Raw genomic sequence first — 23,295 nt, 5'->3', positions numbered from 1 at the left:
ACCGTTTAAAAAAATATTAATCATATTTGATTACGTGATAACCTTAGTCTTCCTGAGATATTTTCACATTTAAAAACATTAAATGCGACGCATCACAGAGCTTTTGAATGCGGCCGATTAAGACCTAGTGTTTTACGTAGCGGGTTTGGTTGGTAGGCAATTTCATTTAATTGATGAGAAAACAACACGTGGGAGAGAATACAATTTTCAAATTGTATTCTTCCAACACAAACAAATTTAAAATGCACTTTTTAACTGTCAATTCTTGATGAAAAAACCCTACATTATTAAAACACCCAGTAGGTTTCGAAACTGCCCCCCCCCCCCGGGATTCGTGCTCATGTGTCCTGACCACTAAGCTATACGTATCCTATATAATTTCTACTATCTATCTAATTTATAATACTTTTGACAATACTTTCTACAACGCTTTCTAAATTTCGTAACTTTTATATTTTATTGAATAAAATTATTTCAGTTAAGTTAACGACATATATTTCAGTTCCTAAACATCATATCGTCACTGTTCTGGCAGAAGACACTAATTCGAAAAAATGATATATTGAGTTAGTTATACCAAAATGTTCCTTATTTCAAACTTTACCGTCTGGAAACCTTCTTAATAAATAAACAGTCTTTATTTTAAAGTCATCCTTTTTACGATTACTTAATAAACTCACATGATAGACCATTATTTTCAAACATTTCAACAACTTCAAAGTCAAATTACTCAAAATTAGTATTCTCCAGTTAGTGTGTTCTGCCAGAACAGAGACGATATGGTATTAGTTTGTTTTTTGGGACGACTTAATAATACACATTTTTTTATGTGTTATGGAGGTATAGATGTTAATTGAATAAATTAACATAAAAAATGTTACGAAGCGTTGAAAGTATATTGTTACTACAGGGGGTCTCATGTACCGTTGACATATTCAGGCCAACCGGGCGATTTGGGAAAATGTTTATAAAGTTACAAGCCATGGTCGGGCGACTGGACGATAAATCGACCGAGCCACTGGTGCGTGTAATCCAGAGCTTCCGTAGCGGGTCGTTACTCACATGGACTAAACTTTTGCCTATCGATTTTGCTTTGGTTCGGCCCGCCGCTGCTTGAAATTGGGGCGAAACGTGAATTTAGAGGTGGACTCAGTAGCGTCGCGTGCCGGAGAACCGTCGTGAAGGACGATCGATGGATTTATAGTGCCTTGGAAGATGACGACAGATACAACACGTTACATGCTGTGCGCTTATGCCGTCTTGGGAGAATCCATAAACATGCAATGCAAAATAGCATTATTGCCCCTCGATTCTGACAGCATAAATAATGTTATTCAGAGACAAACATTGTCTGTGTTTATATATGTGACATACTTGTCTGTCGGGAATGGCATGTTATAAATCATCGTACCTACATCTAGATAGGTAAAAGCATTGTTTTTTTTCACGATGTTTTGAACGGATGTGTATAATTTATGAAGATTGACTGTTCAAATTCTACTTTTTTATTGTTAAATAGCTAAAATAGTATTATTGACAGATATATTTTGTGAAATACCTTTACACATTTTCTTCTGCTACTGTTTTCATGCATGGTATTATAAAGATTTGAAAGAATGTTTATAAAGAGTATTCTTTCATTCTTTAAATTGTAAAAGCTGACAGCTTGTTCAGACTCGACATAAATCATACTTACGTAGGTACTTGGTAGAGGAAGGACAAATTATTATTCTTTTGGCATTATGACCACGGCAAAATCATTTTGGAATGGAGTTAATTTCTTTTGAAAGTAACGAAACCAACACTAAAACGAGTTCCCTGCACTGCCAAAAGAATTTGACACCATTCAACCTTTATTGAAAATTGAATGTCATTAACATAGCTGATAGTATATCCAATATATTTTACCAATTAAACTACTTTAAATGAAATATTATTATTCTACTTTAAACTTTTAGTTTTTTTATATATAAATAGTCTTAAATAGGTACCTACCTGATAATAATTGTATTGAAGTTATAAATAAAAAATGGCCGCCATTATTGACAGAAATTGTAAACATACTGTCAGTTTATAGTTTATATCGAAGAGGTCTTTTGTTCAGTATTTCGTGACAATGTAAATTATAAAGTACTTATTGTGAGTAGTTGTTCATATAAACCGTCAGAATTTGCCTTTGTTTCAAGTTTACATTGATAGTCTAATGACAGTTATCGACAAATTTACAAAATTCAGGTAAAGTTTAGTTCATTGGTCTACAAGGAAAAATAATTATATATTAATGCGCGTCAACCGACTGTCATTTTTTATCAGACATCCTATCAAAATCCAAACGATTTTTTTAATATCACATGGGTAAGCTAACAAGTTTATAAAAATGTACATAAGTACATATAGCCAGTTTTGTGTATTCAGATATTTAATGGATATTAAATTCCAATACCTGCTCACAAAAGATATTATCTATCACAGAGCTTCCCAAGCTATGTTTAGTGGTATACCAGTGTGCCAAGCGCGATTGAGAAATGTGACGTAAAATATTGTTACAGTCAAATTTAAGCTTCTACTCAAAGTCGGGCAATTTGTTGCATTTTACATCACCTGGAACAAATGTAACAATAGGAAGACTTTTTTAAAAGTAAAGTTAATTATTCTAAAACGTCTCAAATTCGGGTAATACGTGTTTTACACGGATAGACGTTTGCTACGAAATAAGATTTTGCTACGAAATTTAATCATAACATAACATTTCTGCATTTTTATGTGCTCAGAAAATTACACTACACTTTTAATTATTATAAGAAAATATTACCTATTTTCTTATACTTCTGTGGTATTTATTTTAAAGGGAGATTTTTAATGAGTAAAATGAGCAAATATGCATAAATTGGATTAAGATAAACATAAAGGGCCCAACTGAAAAAAATCTAAATAGAGATAAATTGAGCTTTCAAAGACTGTACGTGATATTAGATACTTTATTTGAATGTTGCAAACTTAAAAACTATTAAATACTGTGGATAGTATTAATATATATATATATATATTACCAATAATTAAAGAATATAAAATGCAGTAATATATATTTTATTCATATTAATCAATAATACAGTTAGTACCTTTTTACTTTATGACATTTTTCATACAAACAATCACTACAAGAAACTATTTTACATAAAGGAACCAACAGGTGATTCTTTTATTTTATTATTCCATATTACTTGCAAAGTCGTAAACTATTTATTTCTCATAAAATATCCAACGACAAATAAATATTTGTATATCTCTAATAACCTAAGCAAAATAACTTAAGGCAACAGATACTTTTCAGTTGGTTTCTTTTTTATAACAAAAATTTAGACGTTTAGAATTTCTGTCCGTTAAACAAAAACAAATTGAAATTTGGGATATTTAGGGCTAGTTCCCATTCATAACCCAAAATACCTTAAAACCTTGGTTGGGTCTCTTTTATGTATATCTCAATCCAATTAGAATTTTTAAAAAAATGATAAGTTACTATATCCACAAGCATTTTTCCGTATTTCATGAAATAATTATAATTGAAAGAGAGTGCCATGTCATGAAAAAGGTTTGAAAGTACTGATGTATAGTATTGATTTTTAATACAAATTTTAGTACGAAATTTCAAATATTATTTTATTCATTTATGACTCATAAAAATCATATCTAGTCTATTTATTATTTTGTCAGTCAATATTTGAACTTTTCATACAGGCTTTACTCATGATTTTAAATAGGTATACGCCGTGATTTATCGCGACCTTATGTAGTGGTAATATTCACAGAAATGCTTTTTTGCTAATGAGTGCTTCACAGAATTCGATCGCGCGAACATTTCACAAGTTTCCCGCGAAAACGCAAAAAAGCATGACATCATCAATATTTGAATGTTTACAGCCATGTAACGTTGCTAAAGGGTTGTTACATTTTGGGACGTAGGAATACTTAGTTTTAATTAATAAAAGCTTATTAATTAATGCAGACTACGAAGTAAATATTATATATATTCCTAATTTATTATAACAGCTATTATAATATTATAGCATATATAATATATATATATATAGGTATATACTACCCTACGATGGCCGTGCGGCTTAAGCGTCGGCCTATAATGCCGTGGGTTCCAGGTTCGAATCCTGGGTCTGGCAAGTACACATATTGTTTTTCAATTTGTGTATGAGTCAGAGTAGGGACCTAATAGGTTGAGCAAGTGGCTGACATACATTTCTCATAAAAACAAAATCTGTTAATGCAAACCTCCACTCTGTGGAGCCCCATATGATCTTATTAGGATCGGACATGGCCGAAGAAGAATACTATAATATAATATAATCCTATTATTATTCTTACGATCTTACAAAATAATGTGTCTATTCTAAAGCTTTGGGGGCTTGTAATGAGGTCTTTTTACACAGAAATCTTTTCCTGCCAATTATAAGAGATGGTATACAATTTTTTTACAAAACGCGGTACAAAAATTTTGTTATCCAAAATATCACTGTATGTAGGCTGCACTCACTCTATTATAGCGGTATATTTAAGTAGATATAATATATTATTATAATGACATTTTATTTTGTGAAAAATATTTTTTAGAATAAAAACTTTATGATTTTTTCGAAACCTATTTAATCGTAGTCAAGTTAGAAAGTAATATCATGTTAATTTTTTTTTACAAAAGTTATTTTGCAGAAGTTCTTTTGAATATATAATTATGCTTTGTTGGAATTGGGAAAACTTTAAAATTGTATAATTGTTGAAAACATTTTTGAAGAGGGGAGACTGTTTAATTTATCTACCTACTGTGTCGTGGGGGTGAAATAACATACATATTGATTTTTTTTATTGAGAGTACCTTTATTTTAACGAACATTGTTGATTCTCAGACCTTGTGGAAAATTATAATTTATTATTCCAGAAGATTTGGTTTCACAGCTATATCATTTTAACGGTGCTGTCTTTCTGACACTGAGCCAATAATTAGATTTCATATATCCTAGAACCTGTCGTTTTTTCCCACACCAAATTCAAATTCAAAGAATTCCAAATTATCAAATTTTAAATTTGTTAATTTATGTACTTACATATAGTGAATTTTGACGTTCGCACATATTGCGTAGGGGGGGGGGGTAATAAAAAGAGAGTATTTAAAAACAAATAAATAGAAGCAGCATCAAATAAACAGTATACAAAGAATATAAACAGTAAATACAAAAAGTAAAAAGTTTAGTCTATTTAAAAAATTTAGAAGACAACCATTCAATCAGTATCTTGTCTGATACGGATATACACTATACAGTATCACCACATAACGGTCAACTCAGTAAGAGTATTGGTCCAAATTTCGAATGTGATAACTGATAAGAGAATGCAAAATAAATTTTGCCAAAGTATAAGACCGATAATTGTGTAATATTCCGCTTTCAATAAACTAATTATAAATACATACAACGTTAATACTAACTAAAAGTAACAATGATCGCTCATATGCTTTGGTTATGTACTATGTGACATTCATTTTGGTTCACAGCATTTCTGATTCTTTTATATTTATACATACATACATCCAATACAATAAAATTGTTATTGGTCGTGATAGTTAAATACATAAGTGTATACCTATATAATAATATTATGTTATTATATAGATATGGGAAATACTGATTCCTCTTGACATTTGGTATTCATTTTCATTAATATATATATTCACGTTTCACAAATAGATAATATATCCCGGGAATTCTCACAACACCTACTCATATTTCCTATCTCTCGTGTTTATCGAAATTGATATTTTGCTTGAATAAGTTTCCAAACAATCTCGTACTTATATTGAAAATAAACATATCTCATATATACTCAAAAAAATGATCACTGTCGTATTGTGAAAAACATTTTTTTCTGATAAACCGATAAATATTAAAGGGAAAATAATTATTCATCTGCCTTATTTTTTATTCAAATTAAATTTGATCGAATAACAGTTACGCTCATGATTTGGAACAATCGTTATTATTACCTCTGACACTATAAGAGTCGGCAGGTCTTGTCGTCCTCCAAAACTGTTTTCATTCTAGACGATCCAGTACCGTCACTTTCCAGTTGATTTATTCAAACATCCTAAAGTCCCCCGTGGCGCAGTCCAGCTATCTCAGTTTATCCCGTCCATAATAATATCATCTTTTGCACTCGGGAGATGTGCATGTACACCACTTTGCTAGTAATTTCTCCGGTATTCTTTACACTTAGTAAATTCAGTGTAATCGTAAAGTGTGTATGGTATAGCTTCTCGTTATTGCCGATTATTAAATCCCATTTACTTTAACAACCCCAAAGATTCTTCTCAAAACTCTCAAAGTTATCCATATTTATGTTTGCTGAATACCCAGCACTGTGATCTTCGTTACCAAGTTTTTCTTGGCATATTTAGCATTTTTAATAGGCTAAGTAATCTTGTTTGCAAAATTCGCATCTGACGTATGACTTTAAATCCGCGTTTTTCGAGACCGTAAACTACTCACAATAAAGCTAAAAATCAAATTTGCTTGAAAATCGACATGCTGGTCTTTTCTACCTCATACCGTATAAATAAAATAAAAAAATATATACAGAATGATGACTAAACTTCTTGTATTAATTTTATTAGTGGTAAACAAGAAATTATTGTTGTTAAAAGTGATGATCATTATGACATGTTTTTTGAAATGCTAGTTTCAAGAAATTTCTTAAAATCTTGAGATAATCTAGCATCGGGGTTATTTTCTCAACCAATCTGGAATATTTTTGTGAATGACAATATTTGGCAACACAGCCTCTGATCCATATATTAATAGGTACTGGGCGTAGTATAGTTTCATAGAAAAAAATACGGTTTTCTTTAGGAGTGTGCTCTGTTCTGCAGAACCCTTTGTAAGAATATCAAACATATTCTCTTACATATTTGGAAAAAAATCTAGTACAAATCAAATGATATTTGAACCCATATTGATATTAAAAGAAAATGTGTTTCATTTAGAATTTTTGAATTATATTTAGAGAATTTAGCAATGCTCTAAAAATACTGTTCAATAAGAAATCAACCGAGATATTATTGTATATAACTGAATAAATGATCAATCCTTGTAGGGTTATTTGATGTTATGACACAAATCAAAAAATGGGTTGTTTTACTAATTTAAAATTATTATTTTATCTAAAGAAAATAGCATCATTAACCAAGGACGGCGCTTTGCCTAGGGACGTTACTGGCTCTTTTTGATTTATATTCGAGTATTTGTTAGGCTTTAAATAAATTTTCAGAGTATTTAAATTAAATATAGAACGTCATAAGTCCGATTAAACATAATATTACTTTAGTTTGTATGAAGCCAATATTAGCAAATTTTCTTCTGATATCGAAGTACCGCGCATTACATTAGTATAATAGTCGCATAAATCTGCAGGCAGCTTTGTTGTAAGCAGCGAACGGAGCGTACCTGGAACGGCTTCCCGCGCCGGATATCCGCCCGCCCCCATGTATTAAGCCTCCCCCCGCCAACCAATCACTGTCCCATCTATTCCAAATACATTTTGTCAAGAGGTAACAAGATTCAGTATCGGAAAATTGGTCGTCCCGCTGACTTAATCGGGCGAATTTCGCGAAACCGCTGTTCCGAACGACCTTAATGAGGGTTCGTCTGACTCATGCTACTTTTAAAGCAATGACGCGTTATTTAGCATTAAACTAGGTGGTGTGTTCCGTGATTTGAACAGGTACTTTGTCACTTTATACTATATTTCACTGTATAGCCATTATAATCAAGCATTATTCAAATAAGTAAGTGTATTTTTTTCAAAGCAACACCTTTTTTTCAAAGAATGATTTATGTAAATTTTGCGGAATATGTAAGGAAATGAATTATAGTTATGCAAAAAAAACATAATGTAAAGACGTAAGTAACAAAATTAATAAAGAAAAAAACATGTAGGTTATAAAATAATTTCGAATATATTAAATATAAATCAAGGTAATGAAGAAAGTACATATAAGTTATATTGTGTATCGCTTAATATCTAAAAACGTATATTATATGTATGTTTATATCAAAATAGATTGTAATTATTCCCACATTTTTTTTTCATATCAGATTGGTTTATCGTATTGTTGTCTAAATACGAGTATTAAATTTTCACTTTTTTGTCGAACTAGACAATATTTGTTTGATAACTAATTACATTGATTTCAACGAAAAATATTTTTTTTAAATGATAGCTATTGTGGTATTTACGCTTTTATTAAAAATAGAAAGTAATTTGTCTTTTTTTTAAGTTGTAAAGAGAAGTCACTAACTGTTTCGTCATACTTTCTCTAAAAAATAATTTTATTTAAAATTTATTAACGCAAAAAAATATGGATCATACATAATTATGTTCATTTGTTATAATATATTGTACCTACATAATAATAATTTTGAAAGAGATACTATAACACTAAAACTAATTACAATAAATATCAATGTAAAGAGTACAAAAAAATAATATGTATAAATTCACATAATTATTATCATGACATGGTGGCTACCGAAATGAATTATTATACAATATAATCAATCATTTTTTTTGACATAGGTATAATATATTGTAGAATCTTTATGGTTCTGACCTTAAGTTTATTTTGGTATTACGATTAGACTTTTATTAGTTAGTAAGCTTCAGTCATAAAAATAAAAAATATCATCACGATTTCACTTAGAATATATATATCGGAATAAATAATGCGACATTGAAAAGTTGTAGGAAAATTTGACATGAAAATACTTACAAATACCATCCACAGGCTTGTGTTGTCGTTATCGATTTGCCTTTCAAACAGACACAACATGATGTTATCAGCGACCTTTTCCTTTACCCCCACCCCGATCGAACTTAACCATTTTAATATTCCTCTCTTATCTTACAATCAAAAACGGCAAACCTCACCCAAGGACGCTTTTAAGTGCCAGAGTAACGTCATGAAGCTATGTACCCAATTTAAATGGTTCTCGGTAATTAATTGAATACTCAAGCACTATACAAGTACGATCGTAGTAATTGGAAAATTCCAACACAAAGCAGACTATATTCTCTAGACACTTAAGCTATTTATATTATAATTTTTTTAAATTATATTTTCTGCCCCTTGGGGTTTGAAACTATTAAACCATAGGAACCTTTCACACTGAAAATAGTAGTTCAATTCACAAGTTATTATTAATGCTTAGATAATACAAAATACTAATACTATTATTGTATAAATATATTAAAATTTGCTTTGATACAATGGTAAACTTTTCTAATAATGAGTTAAGTTGTCCATACTGAAAATTTAGATTTTCAATGCTCCATTGGTAATTATTGTTGAAGACACTATTTATGGTTCGGTCATATGAGTGGTTTTTGTGCAAAGTATTTTAAAGTAGGAAGTAGTAATAGTTTAGTTAAGTTCAATTATTGTATAGTACATATTTCGCTAATTTTATTTAGGTTATAGTCGTTGGTTAATGAAGTTATTGGTAACATTCGGGCAGCACTTCAACATTAAAATACAAAAAGGGTACTGTTGAATGAATCTTCAATATTGTGGTGACCGAACCAATATTATATTTCATATAAATAAAAATAATTTATGTTCATATAGGTACATTTTTATTTTATAGAATAAAAGATGTTTTTTTCTTAAATAACTAAAACTATGAAGTATTCAAACATATTTTTGCTATATAATAGATAACTTAATAAACTAAACTTTATTCGTAAACATGACTATAAAATTGTATCAAACTCACATTTCATAATGATGTTTTCATATTGTGAGTTTATCGTTAACTTAAACAAATATTTTTTCATTTTAATGCTACTAGGTATGTATCGACTAAATTGTACTACTATAAAATGTAAATTATATATTAATTATCCTCAATTTCCCAGCTTTTTGGCTAAATGTCTCTAGTAGATTAAGTATTCACCTATCCGGTAATTGAATTTTTCGCTTTTTATAAATTCAAGCACAATTCACCCTTTCAATAGGTAGGTACGTATATATATTTATTCAAAGCTTGAAATATAACTTTAAAAATACATTGTTGTCTTGCCTGACTTTTAATATGCGCTTATATTTTATCTGTATATTTATAAAGACTTAAAATAAAATCAAACCAATTGAATTAATCAAAAATGATTATTGTGACTGTGAAAAATTAGGTTAGTTTAGTATAAATTATTTTACACCAGTAATATAAAATTAATTAAATAGTCAGTAGTGGTATAGTAAAACGTATATTATTTACAAACGATAATATATTATCGCTTCAGATTTTTTACAGTTTGCATTCGCTGTAGTAACGGTTGTATTCAAATTCTTGGACAAATAGCAGAATTAAATATCTTTAATATTATAAGGTTTTTTAATGTTGACTACCGATTATTTGAAGATTGGAATTTAATAAAAATACCCAAACGCCACCAAATGCAAACCACGGTTAAGTATGAAGTTTTATTCTAGACTTCAATGCCAATATCATTAACATTGTGGAAGTTCACAAAGTAAGATTTGATAGGTTCTAATTTCTAATGATGTTTACTATTTTAATAAATAAAAGCCTACGCGTGTCACACGGCGAGATCTTTATGCTTAACGGCGAACGATACTTTTATGTTAGACTCTTTTTTATATAATGTCAATGGGTTACATCGGTTACATGTAAGTTGTACGTATGCAGTTCATCGTGGGACACTTATTCGTGCGCCGCAGTACGTGAAACATGAGTTCGTATAACATTTTATCAAATGACGAGTTCTTCGTTAAACATTTCACCGTGGAATACATTTGTACGTATCTTACAAAATGCGGCGATAGTTTGCAAATAGTACTGTTCCGATTAGATTAATCCTAACCTAACATAACCTAACCTAATCTAACCTAACCTAGTAAAGACATCTCATAAAATTCGCCACATGTTGTAGCATACGTACAAATATACTCCATGGTAAAATGTTCAACGAAGAACTCCTCATTTGATTAAATGTTACACAAACTCATGTTTCACGTACTGCGGCGCACGAATAAGTGTCCTGCGGTGAACTGTTTATGTACATATTTCCAGATACGGGTTAAATCAACATTATTGGTTCTGATGCCCTTTCTTCTCAAGTCACATATAACATTATTTTCCATATCGAATGTCATTAACTTTTTTTTATAAATTTGGTGATAAAGCTTTATTTATTTTTACTCTCCAATTGTATGAGTACACGTACTACCTAAAGCGTATTGTAGGTATTTGAAATAATGGCAATAACTGTAAGAAAATATTATTGGTTATAACTTATAACACTTATAACATAGTAGGTACTTAGTTTTTTTTCTATTGAAATTGCTTTGGCTTCGGTATGTCGACGTGAAAATTATATTTTGAAATTTGGTTGTATGTCACGTAATTGGCTGTTCACAATACGACGTGAAAATGTGTTTCACAATGCTCATATAAATTGATTTTATTTTTTTCAATTACAGAAAGAATTGTTCGCGGCCAAAGCTGACGCTGGTACCGTTGACCGGAAGCTTTCCTCGACTTCCGCAGGAAGTATGAAGAACAAGTGGTTAAAAGCTTTCAAAAGCTTGAAGCCCGCCCAAAGCGCTCCACCTTCACAGCCGGCGCAGCCCACCCAACCCATAGACAAGTGAGTTACCCCTTTGCTATTTTCACAGCACTTACTACCTATACAATCACTGCAAATCAATGCTCAATTTACCCGAGGAACATTAATATTAAGGTAGCTGGTATATATAAGTGAAATTCTTTAACTCGATTTGACTAACATACTCGTATTTATACCGATATTTTAAAAAATCAATATTTTTCCGCAATGTGTTAGAATAGATTATGTAAACGAATATGCAAGTTTTTATTATACATATAATATAGCAATACTAAATTTCTATAGTAATTACACAATATCGTTAACAAGCGGTCAATTCTGCGGTATTCGAATAACACTATACAAGTAGTTTTTTTGTTGAAAATGGGATATGAAATCGTCAGAAAATTTTAAGTTTTTGAAATCGCTGTTAGATACTTAATAAAATAGAACTAATAATGTATTTATTTATATTGCATTTATAATATTAATTCTTCGATATTCTCATAGAATTCTCAAAAACCATTAAAATATAACTAGTTTAAAATTGATCGTAATATAATGTGTTTGGTTTTATTGTATTCATAATTATTATCACTGTAGTTTCGGTGCATCATAATTATTCTAAAAATAATAATGTATGATAGATAATATCTTTAGTCGTAAATATGCTCTAATAAAATCAAAATTAACTAAATATAATATATTCTTGCAGAAAATTTTAAATAAAAACTTTACCACCATAATTCTATACAAAATTTTCAAATTTTCATTAAATAAATAAAACAATGTTGTGTGAAAGCTTTACCTCGTAGAGCTACAGAGAGCTTTGACCTCTGTAAAACTGCATTAGATCAATACAGAGAAGCTGAGGGCAGGTGTAAGATTTAAATCAAAGCTCAGTTCTAAAGCACAAAGCTCATGCATTAATCACTATTATAACAATGCCAGACAACAGCGCACATAATATATTACAGCCATAGTATCATAAAGTATGAATAAAGGTAGTATTGGTATACACGAATTATCACATGACAAATTAGTTTCAAATTAGCACATATTCTCAGTACCACAAACTAAATAAATATATCAAAATCAATACCAAATTAATGTAGGTATGTAAATTGTTTCCGTAAAACAGTTTTTCAACCTTATTTCCAGACAACTGATATAGATTCATAATTATGTTTAGGTATATTTTTTTAATGACTGATATCCGTATATTTTTTTTCACATCCGTCTGTTAGTAAAATCAAAAATTTTTCGTTTTTAGGAAAATTATACTTAGACGCATTTCACATGACGCGTTACGATTTTTTCCAGATAACATGTAAATACGAAGTAGTGAATAGTGAAAATTAATAAAGTTTACTTTTTTTTCACACTATGGAGACCACAAATATAGTATCTCATTGTATTTAAGTAATAAATAATATCGTACGAAAAACACTTATACTCTCTGCTGTACTTACTAAGTTTGTTAATATTCAGCAACTAGGTAGTAGGTATAATAATAATATTAAATAGGTACTGATTAAGAATAAATATTATTTAACACAAATCCCATTATATTCACCAAAGGGTCTCATTATGTTTGTTTATACATAATTATGTAATGAAGTAGAATTAGCATTATGTACATTGTATTTAGGGATTGCAGCACCGGTATTCAACTATTTGTCGATACTGAAATACGAATTAAATGTTATTTTTTCATTACCAACTACTATATTGTATGTTATTAAATTTATTGTATAAGTGTTATGCTGCCAAAACGCAAATATATGCACGGTAACCAACAAAAAAATCCTTATAGAATATTCTTATAGAATTGTCGCGATGAAATAACATATTTTGAAAAAATCGTTACAAATATTTCCAATTATTCTATAACTATTGATCCAACGTTGATAGTACATTCAACAAACGTTGAATTTCAGATTTCAGAGATTTCACTGTACCCGGAAAAATAACGGTTTTAAAATGTTATGTATGTAGGTAGATACTTTAGGTTGCCATAAAATAGTGTTTTAAATAGATATTAATAGTCATGTTTATTGATAGGATCTTCTTTTTTTTCTATAATTTGTTTTGATGAATACTGGTATTAGTATATTCATTCGGTATTGCAATCCCTAATTGTACTAGCAGTTACCAAAATTATTGCAGTTATCATAATATATTATAACTATTATAATATCTTAATTTGCGTATACATTTTTTTATTAGCAAATAATTATTAATAATACTTTATTTTTTCAGAGATAAAATTACCAGCTTACTCACATTAAAAATTATTTTTAATTAGCCCGATTAATTTGTTATCAGAACGCATTTTAGCAAGTAATTATTATGCCGCAGTTATTGCAGTTTATTTCATCATTTTAATTTTTTCTGTTTCAAACTAATCCATTCGTAGAAAAAATCAAATGTACCACGCAGTGTCGACCATCATTGCAATGAGGTAATGGATGTTACTGCAATGTTTGCACCTTTAGTTTTCGTAGAGCCAGTTTATTTTATTTGCAGATCCTTTTAGCTATTTTAGCCTTCACATTTCAGGTACTTTGCCGACGTATGCGAATATGCCAGCAATATCATCGTGAAATATATAATTTATTTATTTTTTGCTTCATGTCACAGCAACAAATTATTTTTTTAATTGCCAACGCAAAATACAATTAAAATTACATTCATTCCGATTTGTAATATTCAAAATGTATCATGTTTTTATTACAAATAAGAACTAATTCAATTCAGTCAATAAAATTAAATGCTATGCCATATCGTTTTAATAATAAAACAAATGGGTAACTTTATTTATTGAAAAAAATACTTAATCAATTTACTTTTTTACATTTACAAAAAAACTTAATATCACCATGTTAAAGTGACAGAATAACTAATTTATTTCAGTAAAGCACATTCGCCGTTTAATATTCAGTGTCACAGCACTTTCGAAATATACGTCACCTATTTGTATTATTGTTATAACGATATTTATTGCAGCTTTTAAAAAAGCTCAAAACAATATTATTTTGCAATATATCCAGCTTATGCACAGTATCACAAATCACGCATTGTAAGAAAATGTTTTATTTATTTAATTTTAGTTTATTCTAATAATTTATATACATATTTTTTTGCAATATAATAATTATTAATATTATTTAAAAATCACAATAAATACCCCTGTACCACCAGAGTGTGTAATTAATTATATTATTTCTTTCCCTTGAAATAACAATTGTTTTATCCCAATAGATTTCAGAGGTAAAAATATATGCACGCTCTCTACTACTTGAAACATTAAATATAATCTATTTATAAGCCACCTTTACCCTACCTTCAAATTATGATTTACTTCTTTAAGATTTGTATCAAAATTGTTTATTTTCGGTTATATTATATCGACCAAATAAACGCATTTTTTGCGTGCACGACCCAAAATAAATTTTCAGTGTTAGCACGACTTTTAGATGTATGTAAAATATATTAAAATGTTGACTTCTTCCTGTAAACTATGTTAATATGTTATACTATTTAGACACCTATTGTATAATATGTATTTTAAACCATTTACTCGGCGTGATCTGTGAATAACAATATTGTACAAAATAAAATATTTCAGGATTCGGAAGCCATAAACTTGGTAAAGTATTACGTCATACATCAGTACAATCCAATTATAATACAGACATATTATATAATTTCGACTGCTTAATCTGAAAACAAGCCAACTACACTTTTGACCAAAAATGAAATTTTGATGACATTTTGTTATAAAGCATGTTTTCTATGCTCACACAAAATTTCAAACTCCTAAACTTATAAACTAAATATGCCTGATCGTTATTCACATGAAATACCCAACTGGAGGTGCTAAATTTCCAATATCGTAAATGGAACAACTCCGCTCTTTATATAAATTTTCTTTATATATAAAAGAGAAACTAAAATAGTAAGTAGATAATTTTATAGTGCAGCTTATTTGTACAAAAAATCCAAGTGTATTTTTGGGATTGTTAAATTCCTCTCGATAGTTAAATTATTATGAACAATTTTCCCAAATGGAGTTGGCCGGTTTACATATTAAGCAGTCGATTTGGTATACTTATTCCATAAAGAATTTTAAAAAAACATGTAACTTATTCGTTATCTAAAAATAGTTTATTATAATCCAGATATTCATTATTTTAATGGTAAATATTATATTTATATTCAAATCTTGGCTGTTATCAAATACTTAAAATAAAACCAATAATTATGTAGTTTTTCAGTTGAAAGTATTTTTGGAAATTATTGATGCATTTTTTGAGTCTACCGGTTCACTTTTTGTGTTTAAAAATTGACATTTCATTTATTTTTGTAATAATTTCATCGAATATAAAAAAAGGAACATCATTATTAAACTAATTATCCTTTCTAATGATGTATCAACAAAATCATTGTTTTTATATAATTATATATAGCCATTTTTTACACATTTTAACAATAAAACAAATTTAAGTATTAAATACTTTTTTATGAAAAATACACAGTTTCTTTTAGTACCTACAAATAAAACTATGGTCAATTGGTTTGTGTATTTTCATGCAATAATAATATTCATCTAAATACATAAAGAAAATGATAACATAAACCCGAAGAATTTTTATTGTTTTGACGCAATGAGAAAATTAATATTGGTTTATTATTTAGGAAAAATGGCGGCCGGGACTTGAGTCGGTCTGGAGCTGAACTAGAATCACATAATTTCCTAGAATACACCTACAAGAAAATTACACCATGCGACGTCTGCTCGCAAGTCCTAAGAGGTAAGAGACGATTTTATAACATCGTAATTCTTTTATTTCCTGGACATATCTTTATTACTGCTAGAAGGGAATATAAAAACGTTTGCACTTTTGTAAAAACCATATCAGATGCTTCTACATATGTTTTTTTTTAGATCATTAATTGAACCAATATGTTATGTCATGGTGTAGTGAAATATTTTTTTGACATATAAAAAGTCTCTAAATTAATAATATAACAATATAATAAATTATAACATACTTTTTGTGTCTTAAGTTTGGCTATACAGAAAGCATTCATTTATATAATTCAAATGGTTGTAAAAACTAGGTTTCCATCTTTTCAAGGTATAGTTAGCCACATGGATGTACTCAGATATATATATATATATATCGGTGGCGAAGGGTGGAGGTGGGCCCTTAAGATCCGACATAAATAGTGCACACTAAATGTCAGTCAAACGTATTTGTTTTCATTTCATTTCATTTTTTCATATTTTCATTTCAAAACCCTTGCCTTATCCAATCCTCTTTGGATTCTTTGGAGCCTTTGAGGAGCTCTTTGTTTAAAACATATTTCTGTGATGCGTGATTTTTCAGGCCACACTCGACAAGGTCTCCGCTGCAGGATGTGCAAAATGAACGTTCACTCAGACTGTTTAGGGTCAGCAGGAAGATGTCAAACAAAATCTCGACTTCTTCGAAGACAGAAGAGCACTTCAGAAATCGAGGCGAGGATACAGGACCAGACACTGGACGAAGAGAGTGAGTTTGAAACTTTCTATCACCATTAATTGCACTTATTCTCCATAAAAATAAATAATAATAGCTAACTCTTAAATGTTATTACATCTTAGATTTCACATCATCAGAATTAGGCATCTATAATTCAAAATATTTCATTCAGATTTAAACGTAGCCTAGATGTAATCTTTGCTATTAAAGCAGTGACAATACATGTCGATAATTAATTATAATTATTTTGAAAGTAGCATATTACTACTAATAGGATTTTTTTGTATTAACTTTTGTAATAATAATAGCATAATATACATATTTCATTGTGTAATTTTGAAAGTTTTTTACAGTTAGTACAACTTTATTTATATGTTTAAAGGCTAGCAAAAATATAACGTAATATAACATTTTTATATTGTCAAAACTATTTCGTAATTATTGTAATTTAATTGATTTTCTTACTAAAGTTTTATAATAATTATATCTATCATAACCATTTAGAATTTAGTGTCTAACTAGTTGTAGGTTTTTAAATGTATTATTATTACTTTACCGGCAATGTAATTAAGACACTATTTATAATATTATATCATAAAGAATTCGTGATAATAATATTTTTCCATAATGCACTTTAATACCAATATAATGGCTATACACTGCTATTTTTGCTATTGGAAATCAGCCGCAATCGATAACTACGCTAATAAAATAATGCTATACCCAAAGAATCTATCATGAAAATTGCTTTTCAGTGTAACCCAATTTATACATATTTCCCCCATTTTTTTATATTCCAGTTATTTTTGCCCATTTTTTTTTTCAATGGTATTAATCGTTTTATACTGTAATATATCCACAATACCTTTTAATACTTTAAGATTTTACAGTTTTATTTAAATATATTATAAATATTTGATTTTAATGCAGGTAGTTAAAAACAGGCTAGTTCATAAGTCTTAGCGAGGACAAATAATATCCCCATCACATTATTAATAATATCGGATATTTTTATTTTGGTATATATACGCATACTAATAATTTGATTTACAAAATAGTCCAAAAAATAATGCCTAAGTAAAAACTAGCATAATAATATTATCCCAAATAAATTTTAATAATGCAAATATCCAAAAATTATATCATACTCAAAAAAATGTTTAAGTCAAATATTTTAATAAAAAATAAAGCTCTTCTAAGGTATTTCGCATTTTGTAGATAATTAATTAAGAATCAATGATTTAATCGTATTGAACATCATTCATTTCAAAATATAAATTTTGGAAAGTCTATGTTATACGAAAAGATATTAATTTCGACTTATATGTATTATTTACTAAAGATCAAATTACACTGGCAGATTCTTACGCCGATCATCTGCCACGATCATCTCCACGATCACCCCCGATCATGAAAATAAATGTATCTTTGGATTGTTCACTGGAGTAGTTGGCAAATTAAAATATGTTCTATTTTTCGCTCACGATTCAATCTAAGATCGGTGATAGTTGTATCGACAAGTAACGTGTGTTGACGGTAATAGTCCAAAAAATCCAACTATCACCGATCTTAAATTGAGTCGAGAATGAAAAATAGTAATTATTATATTTTGGTCACGAGTCCAGTGAACGATCCAAAGTGACATTTCATGATCGGTGACAATCGGCGCATACAATCGGGGAGGTGGGAGAAGATCAGCATGAGAATCTACGAGTGTAATTTGACCTTTATAGGTGTAAAAATAATTGCATAAAAACACTTGTTTCAACAAAGTTTTATTAAAATATATTACTATTATGTTTCCAATGATTGGCGTTATTTAAACTAAAAAAATGAATGTATTCTAATATTTAAGTAGTGTATTCGTGTATTTCAGTAATTGAATAATTCCTCCCGAATTAAATTAATTATTAAAAATATTTTTTAAATTTATCGTTTTATAAGTATCTTGGCCAATTTTTTTGTACCCCTTTGGCATGTTTATTGATCTAAATATAATAAAACCCTCATAGATTCGTATTTTTATAATCGTCTTAGTATTTATTCCAATACAGATACCTAGTTAAGATTTTTTGAAATTATACCCTGATATTTAGAAAATAAATGTTTGTATAGACCCTGACGGTTGGCTTCCCGGACAAAGGCTGGTTAGAGAGTTGTCATTCGGCGAACAAGATGAATTAATTGACGGTACCAACATGAGCAAATTTATTTTGTTTTGTGTTACCACCCCTGTCACCTCACCTGTGATTGTTAACCGAGCGATAATCATCAATATAATAATACCTTAATATTAATTTATTATTGATTCCTATCGTTAAAACTATTCTGAACGTTTCTGGTTCGGTTCAATTAAATTAAACGTCAAAATATATATAAAAAGAAAAAGAAGATATGTCTGAGAAAAAATAGTTGAACATGCCAAATTAATCAATGAAAGGGACGAATGAGTCTTATCAACATCACTTAATTTCACACAGAAAAATATTTCGTCACAGAAAAATATAGTAATTCTCTTACAAATTTGTTCAAAACTGAATCCTCATTAAGCTTTCCTGAAAAATGAGTGAATATAGACATATCTCTTTTTTTCCTTTTACACATAGAAATATTCGATATGTTACAGCTATATTTTCAGCATATTTCAACACTTGATATGTTTGAAAGTTTTCAAGTACCGCCTGAAAACAATGTATTATAGTGATACACATTAAGCAACTTTACCATAATGTCTAAAATAATACAACAGAAATTACGTTCTATTCATAGTAGGTAGTTTCAACGTATACGCCTAAATATGTGTTGTGCGTGTCACTTCAAATTTTTTATTACTTACTGAATATAACAAAAAGATGGTCACTTAAAATAATGGTCCTAAAATAACATATATATTTTATAAGAAACTATTAGATATGTAAATGTGTTTGCGGTAATCATTACATTACAATTTTATTCATGGTGTGTGATAGAAATATCAGTAATCTTTAGTATTTTACACTACCCCATTTTATAATATTATCCACATAATAATAACTTTCCTCGTTTTTCTATGTCTCATTATCATGTGCATTGAATTTAAAATAGTTCCCCATAAAATAAAATTTCCGAATAAGAACAACGTTATGCGAATCGTCAGCTTGTGGCTTATATACATATATGTAAAAGTCTGCAGTGAGACGCTTCATACATATTTTAATATTAACTATTATACATAAAATGTCACAAAAGACAAATATTTAATACCAAACCCTGTTATCCTGTTTCCTAACCATACTATCCAATTTAAGCCGTATCCAGACGCTGCGTTAACTTTTCCACACTCTCTGAAAATGACACATGAGTATCTTCAGCGTATTCATACACAGCACTTAACGTAATACATGCTTTAAAAAAATGATAAATTGTTTTTGGTGAATTTAAAAATAATACAAAAAGGTCAAGCAGACAATTTTTTTCGATACTAATTGTAAGAATTGACATATTTTTACTCAATATGACATACTAGCACTATCTTATAAATATTTGGTGCTAGACAATTAATTATTCATTTTCAAGCAAATATATAAGTACCTAGTGAAAATTCGTATGGCAAACAATTATGTAGATATATCAAAGCTGTCAATTACTTCTGTGTGTGTACATACTAAAAATAATATATTTAAAAGCAATTAAGGAGTTTGTTTGAATGTACAGTAATTCTGTCACATCGTAAATTGATTGACTATGTTATATTGGATGAATATCGAGACGTGTGTCAATATGGAATTAACATTACTCGTGTTCGAAGAGTACTTATTCATTTCATATGCCTACGATTTAACGTATCGTCTGGAAAGAGGTTTAATAACATAGTTTAACATGTGACTACTAAACCTCAACTAACACTACAAATTCCCTACACAAAGAGCTTCCCGAAGTAGACGCCACGTATCAAGTCCTGAAGCACGCGAACGAAATGTCTCGTCCAGGAGCCGAGTCGCGCGCGGCGAATCTAAACCGAGCACCGGCGAGCCTCGCCGTGCAAGCGCCCCATATTGCCTCTAGCTCAGGTCTGTCTACAGCAGTCACACTTCCTTCGACACGCCGTACAAATCTTAATTCGTTGCATAGTTCAGTATTTTTCAAGTACAGTTGACATTGAAACAGTTTTTTATTTCTGTAGAACCATCGTACTGTAATACCTCTTCGTTCATTAATACCGAAAAAATACACTCCATATACTGCCCTAATAAAATACCTCAACTCAAACTTTTGTCAGAATATAGTTACAGTTGAGAAGTTATTTATTGTTTATAGTATTATAATACTGTTTACAAAAAATATTAATATGTCAATATTTATAGAAATAGCTGTTAGGGATATTCCAGCTGACCATTATACGAATTAAGTACTATAATATAAGTATTATGCTTTATTTAAATTAATAAAATATTATAATTATATTTAATTCCACCACTTCAATAATGTAGATACATAAATCTGTGGCCGGGGTGAAAAAGCACATAAATCATAGAATTGAATTTTTCGTTTTATTACTAATTCAAAATGTCAATAAGATTCGAGATATTTGTATACAAGCACATATAATTAAGCCAAATGTTGTTTTGAAAATGTTATATTACAAACAAGCTTAATCACGTAAGTCAACATCTGAATAGAAGGGTGGAAAAACACACAAACCAGACTTATGTATATTTAAAAAATATATTCATTGGAATATTGTATTACTGGATGACAATAATTGGTTTCATTCTGTCCATATACTTGTGATGTACTGGGATTTTTCTGAGTTCGTAAAAACATTTATACTTTAAAAAATATCTTATGTGGTTTTATACCCAGACAATATAAATATGTATGTCTAAAACATAAGAAAACTTCTAAGCATTCAATATTGAGATGAGGTTATTTATTTTAAGAGGGCAGTATGCAATTTTACGAAACAAACATAGATAAAAGTTATTTTGAAAAACCTTCATTTCTGTGTATTGGAATAATCTCGAATTAACAAAATTAATTTAATAATCTTTTAGGTTATACTATGTCAATCGAATACAAAATGTTTAGTTTCCTGGCCTGAAAATCAAATGGGTAGACACCTAGCTAATTTAAATAAAAATGTTGAATAATATGAAGATAGCTCGTATCGTAGATGTATTCTAGAATTCAATTAATATAAATATAAATTCTATAGATTGGTTTGTTAGTCTATAATAATTCAGTTGTCACAGTATCTTACGTAGCTTGAGAACCGACAACAAATAATATGTAATATTTAATGATTTAAATTAACCTTTTTGTTCAATGGAATTTTACCACGTTAATTTAACTCAATTAATTGATATTATTTAGTTACACATATTCACATATAACATCGACTGAATATATACGGGAGGTATTACTGTATAATGTAATAGTTAATACCCCATCTTTGCGTTTTTTTAATAAAATCATTTACATTATTTCAATCCCATTTTGTTTGTATTACTCACCAAAAACGCCTTAATTATAATTGTGGTATAATTTGGTATTTAGACTGACCTAGTTTCTCAATACCAATCCTATTAAGGGTTGCAAATAATGCTTTTTTTAATTATACTCAACGGTGGGGCTTAACAAAGTAAACATAATTTGAAGTTAGCTCGTTTTAGTGTAGAGTTGAAATTTATTTGATTTAAGTTAGTAGGTACGCACTTCACACAAATTTATAATCATAAGGCTTATTTATTGATTACCTATTGAATAATCATTTTTCATATCTCTTAGTGCAGTAGTAGTGTTTTTTTTCTATTCTTTAAATAAACATTTTTTACTAAGCACAAATTTGTTGTTAGATAATTTTACACCAGGTGTGGTTATTATTTCAAGCTTTTTTTAAAATATATATCGCTTTATAGATTACTTTAATCATAATAACCCGAAAAATGAATGCATAATTTTAGTAGGTATCTAATAATAATTCACCTTAAAACATTTCTTTATTTTTCAAAAATTTAGTTAAGTACACATTTTTACTTTAATAAAGGATGCTTACAATGCATAGAAAATATGACAAAATGTATTTTAATAAATTTTATTATTACAT

At 29.0% G+C, this 23,295-nt stretch overlaps 1 protein-coding gene across 1 annotated transcript in view; it reads left to right on the top strand.

Annotated features, from left to right (window-relative positions):
- Stacl (SH3 and cysteine-rich domain-containing protein) overlaps positions 1 to 23,295 on the top strand; it is a 324,840-nt gene that overhangs the window by 289,779 nt on the left and 11,766 nt on the right. Inside the window, exons 12-15 of the mRNA XM_085952491.1 lie at positions 11,555 to 11,721; positions 16,381 to 16,496; positions 17,076 to 17,240; positions 21,116 to 21,319. Of these exons, the coding sequence (XP_085808617.1) occupies positions 11,555 to 11,721; positions 16,381 to 16,496; positions 17,076 to 17,240; positions 21,116 to 21,319 (652 nt within the window). The remainder of the gene's footprint in view (positions 1 to 11,554; positions 11,722 to 16,380; positions 16,497 to 17,075; positions 17,241 to 21,115; positions 21,320 to 23,295) is intronic.

The sequence above is a fragment of the Rhyacophila brunnea genome, unplaced genomic scaffold (assembly GCF_057557595.1).
Source record: "Rhyacophila brunnea isolate RB1 unplaced genomic scaffold, BYU_Rbru_1.0 scaffold_3, whole genome shotgun sequence".
NCBI lineage: Eukaryota > Metazoa > Arthropoda > Insecta > Trichoptera > Rhyacophilidae > Rhyacophila > Rhyacophila brunnea.
This window is presented reverse-complemented; position numbering and strand designations above follow the sequence as displayed.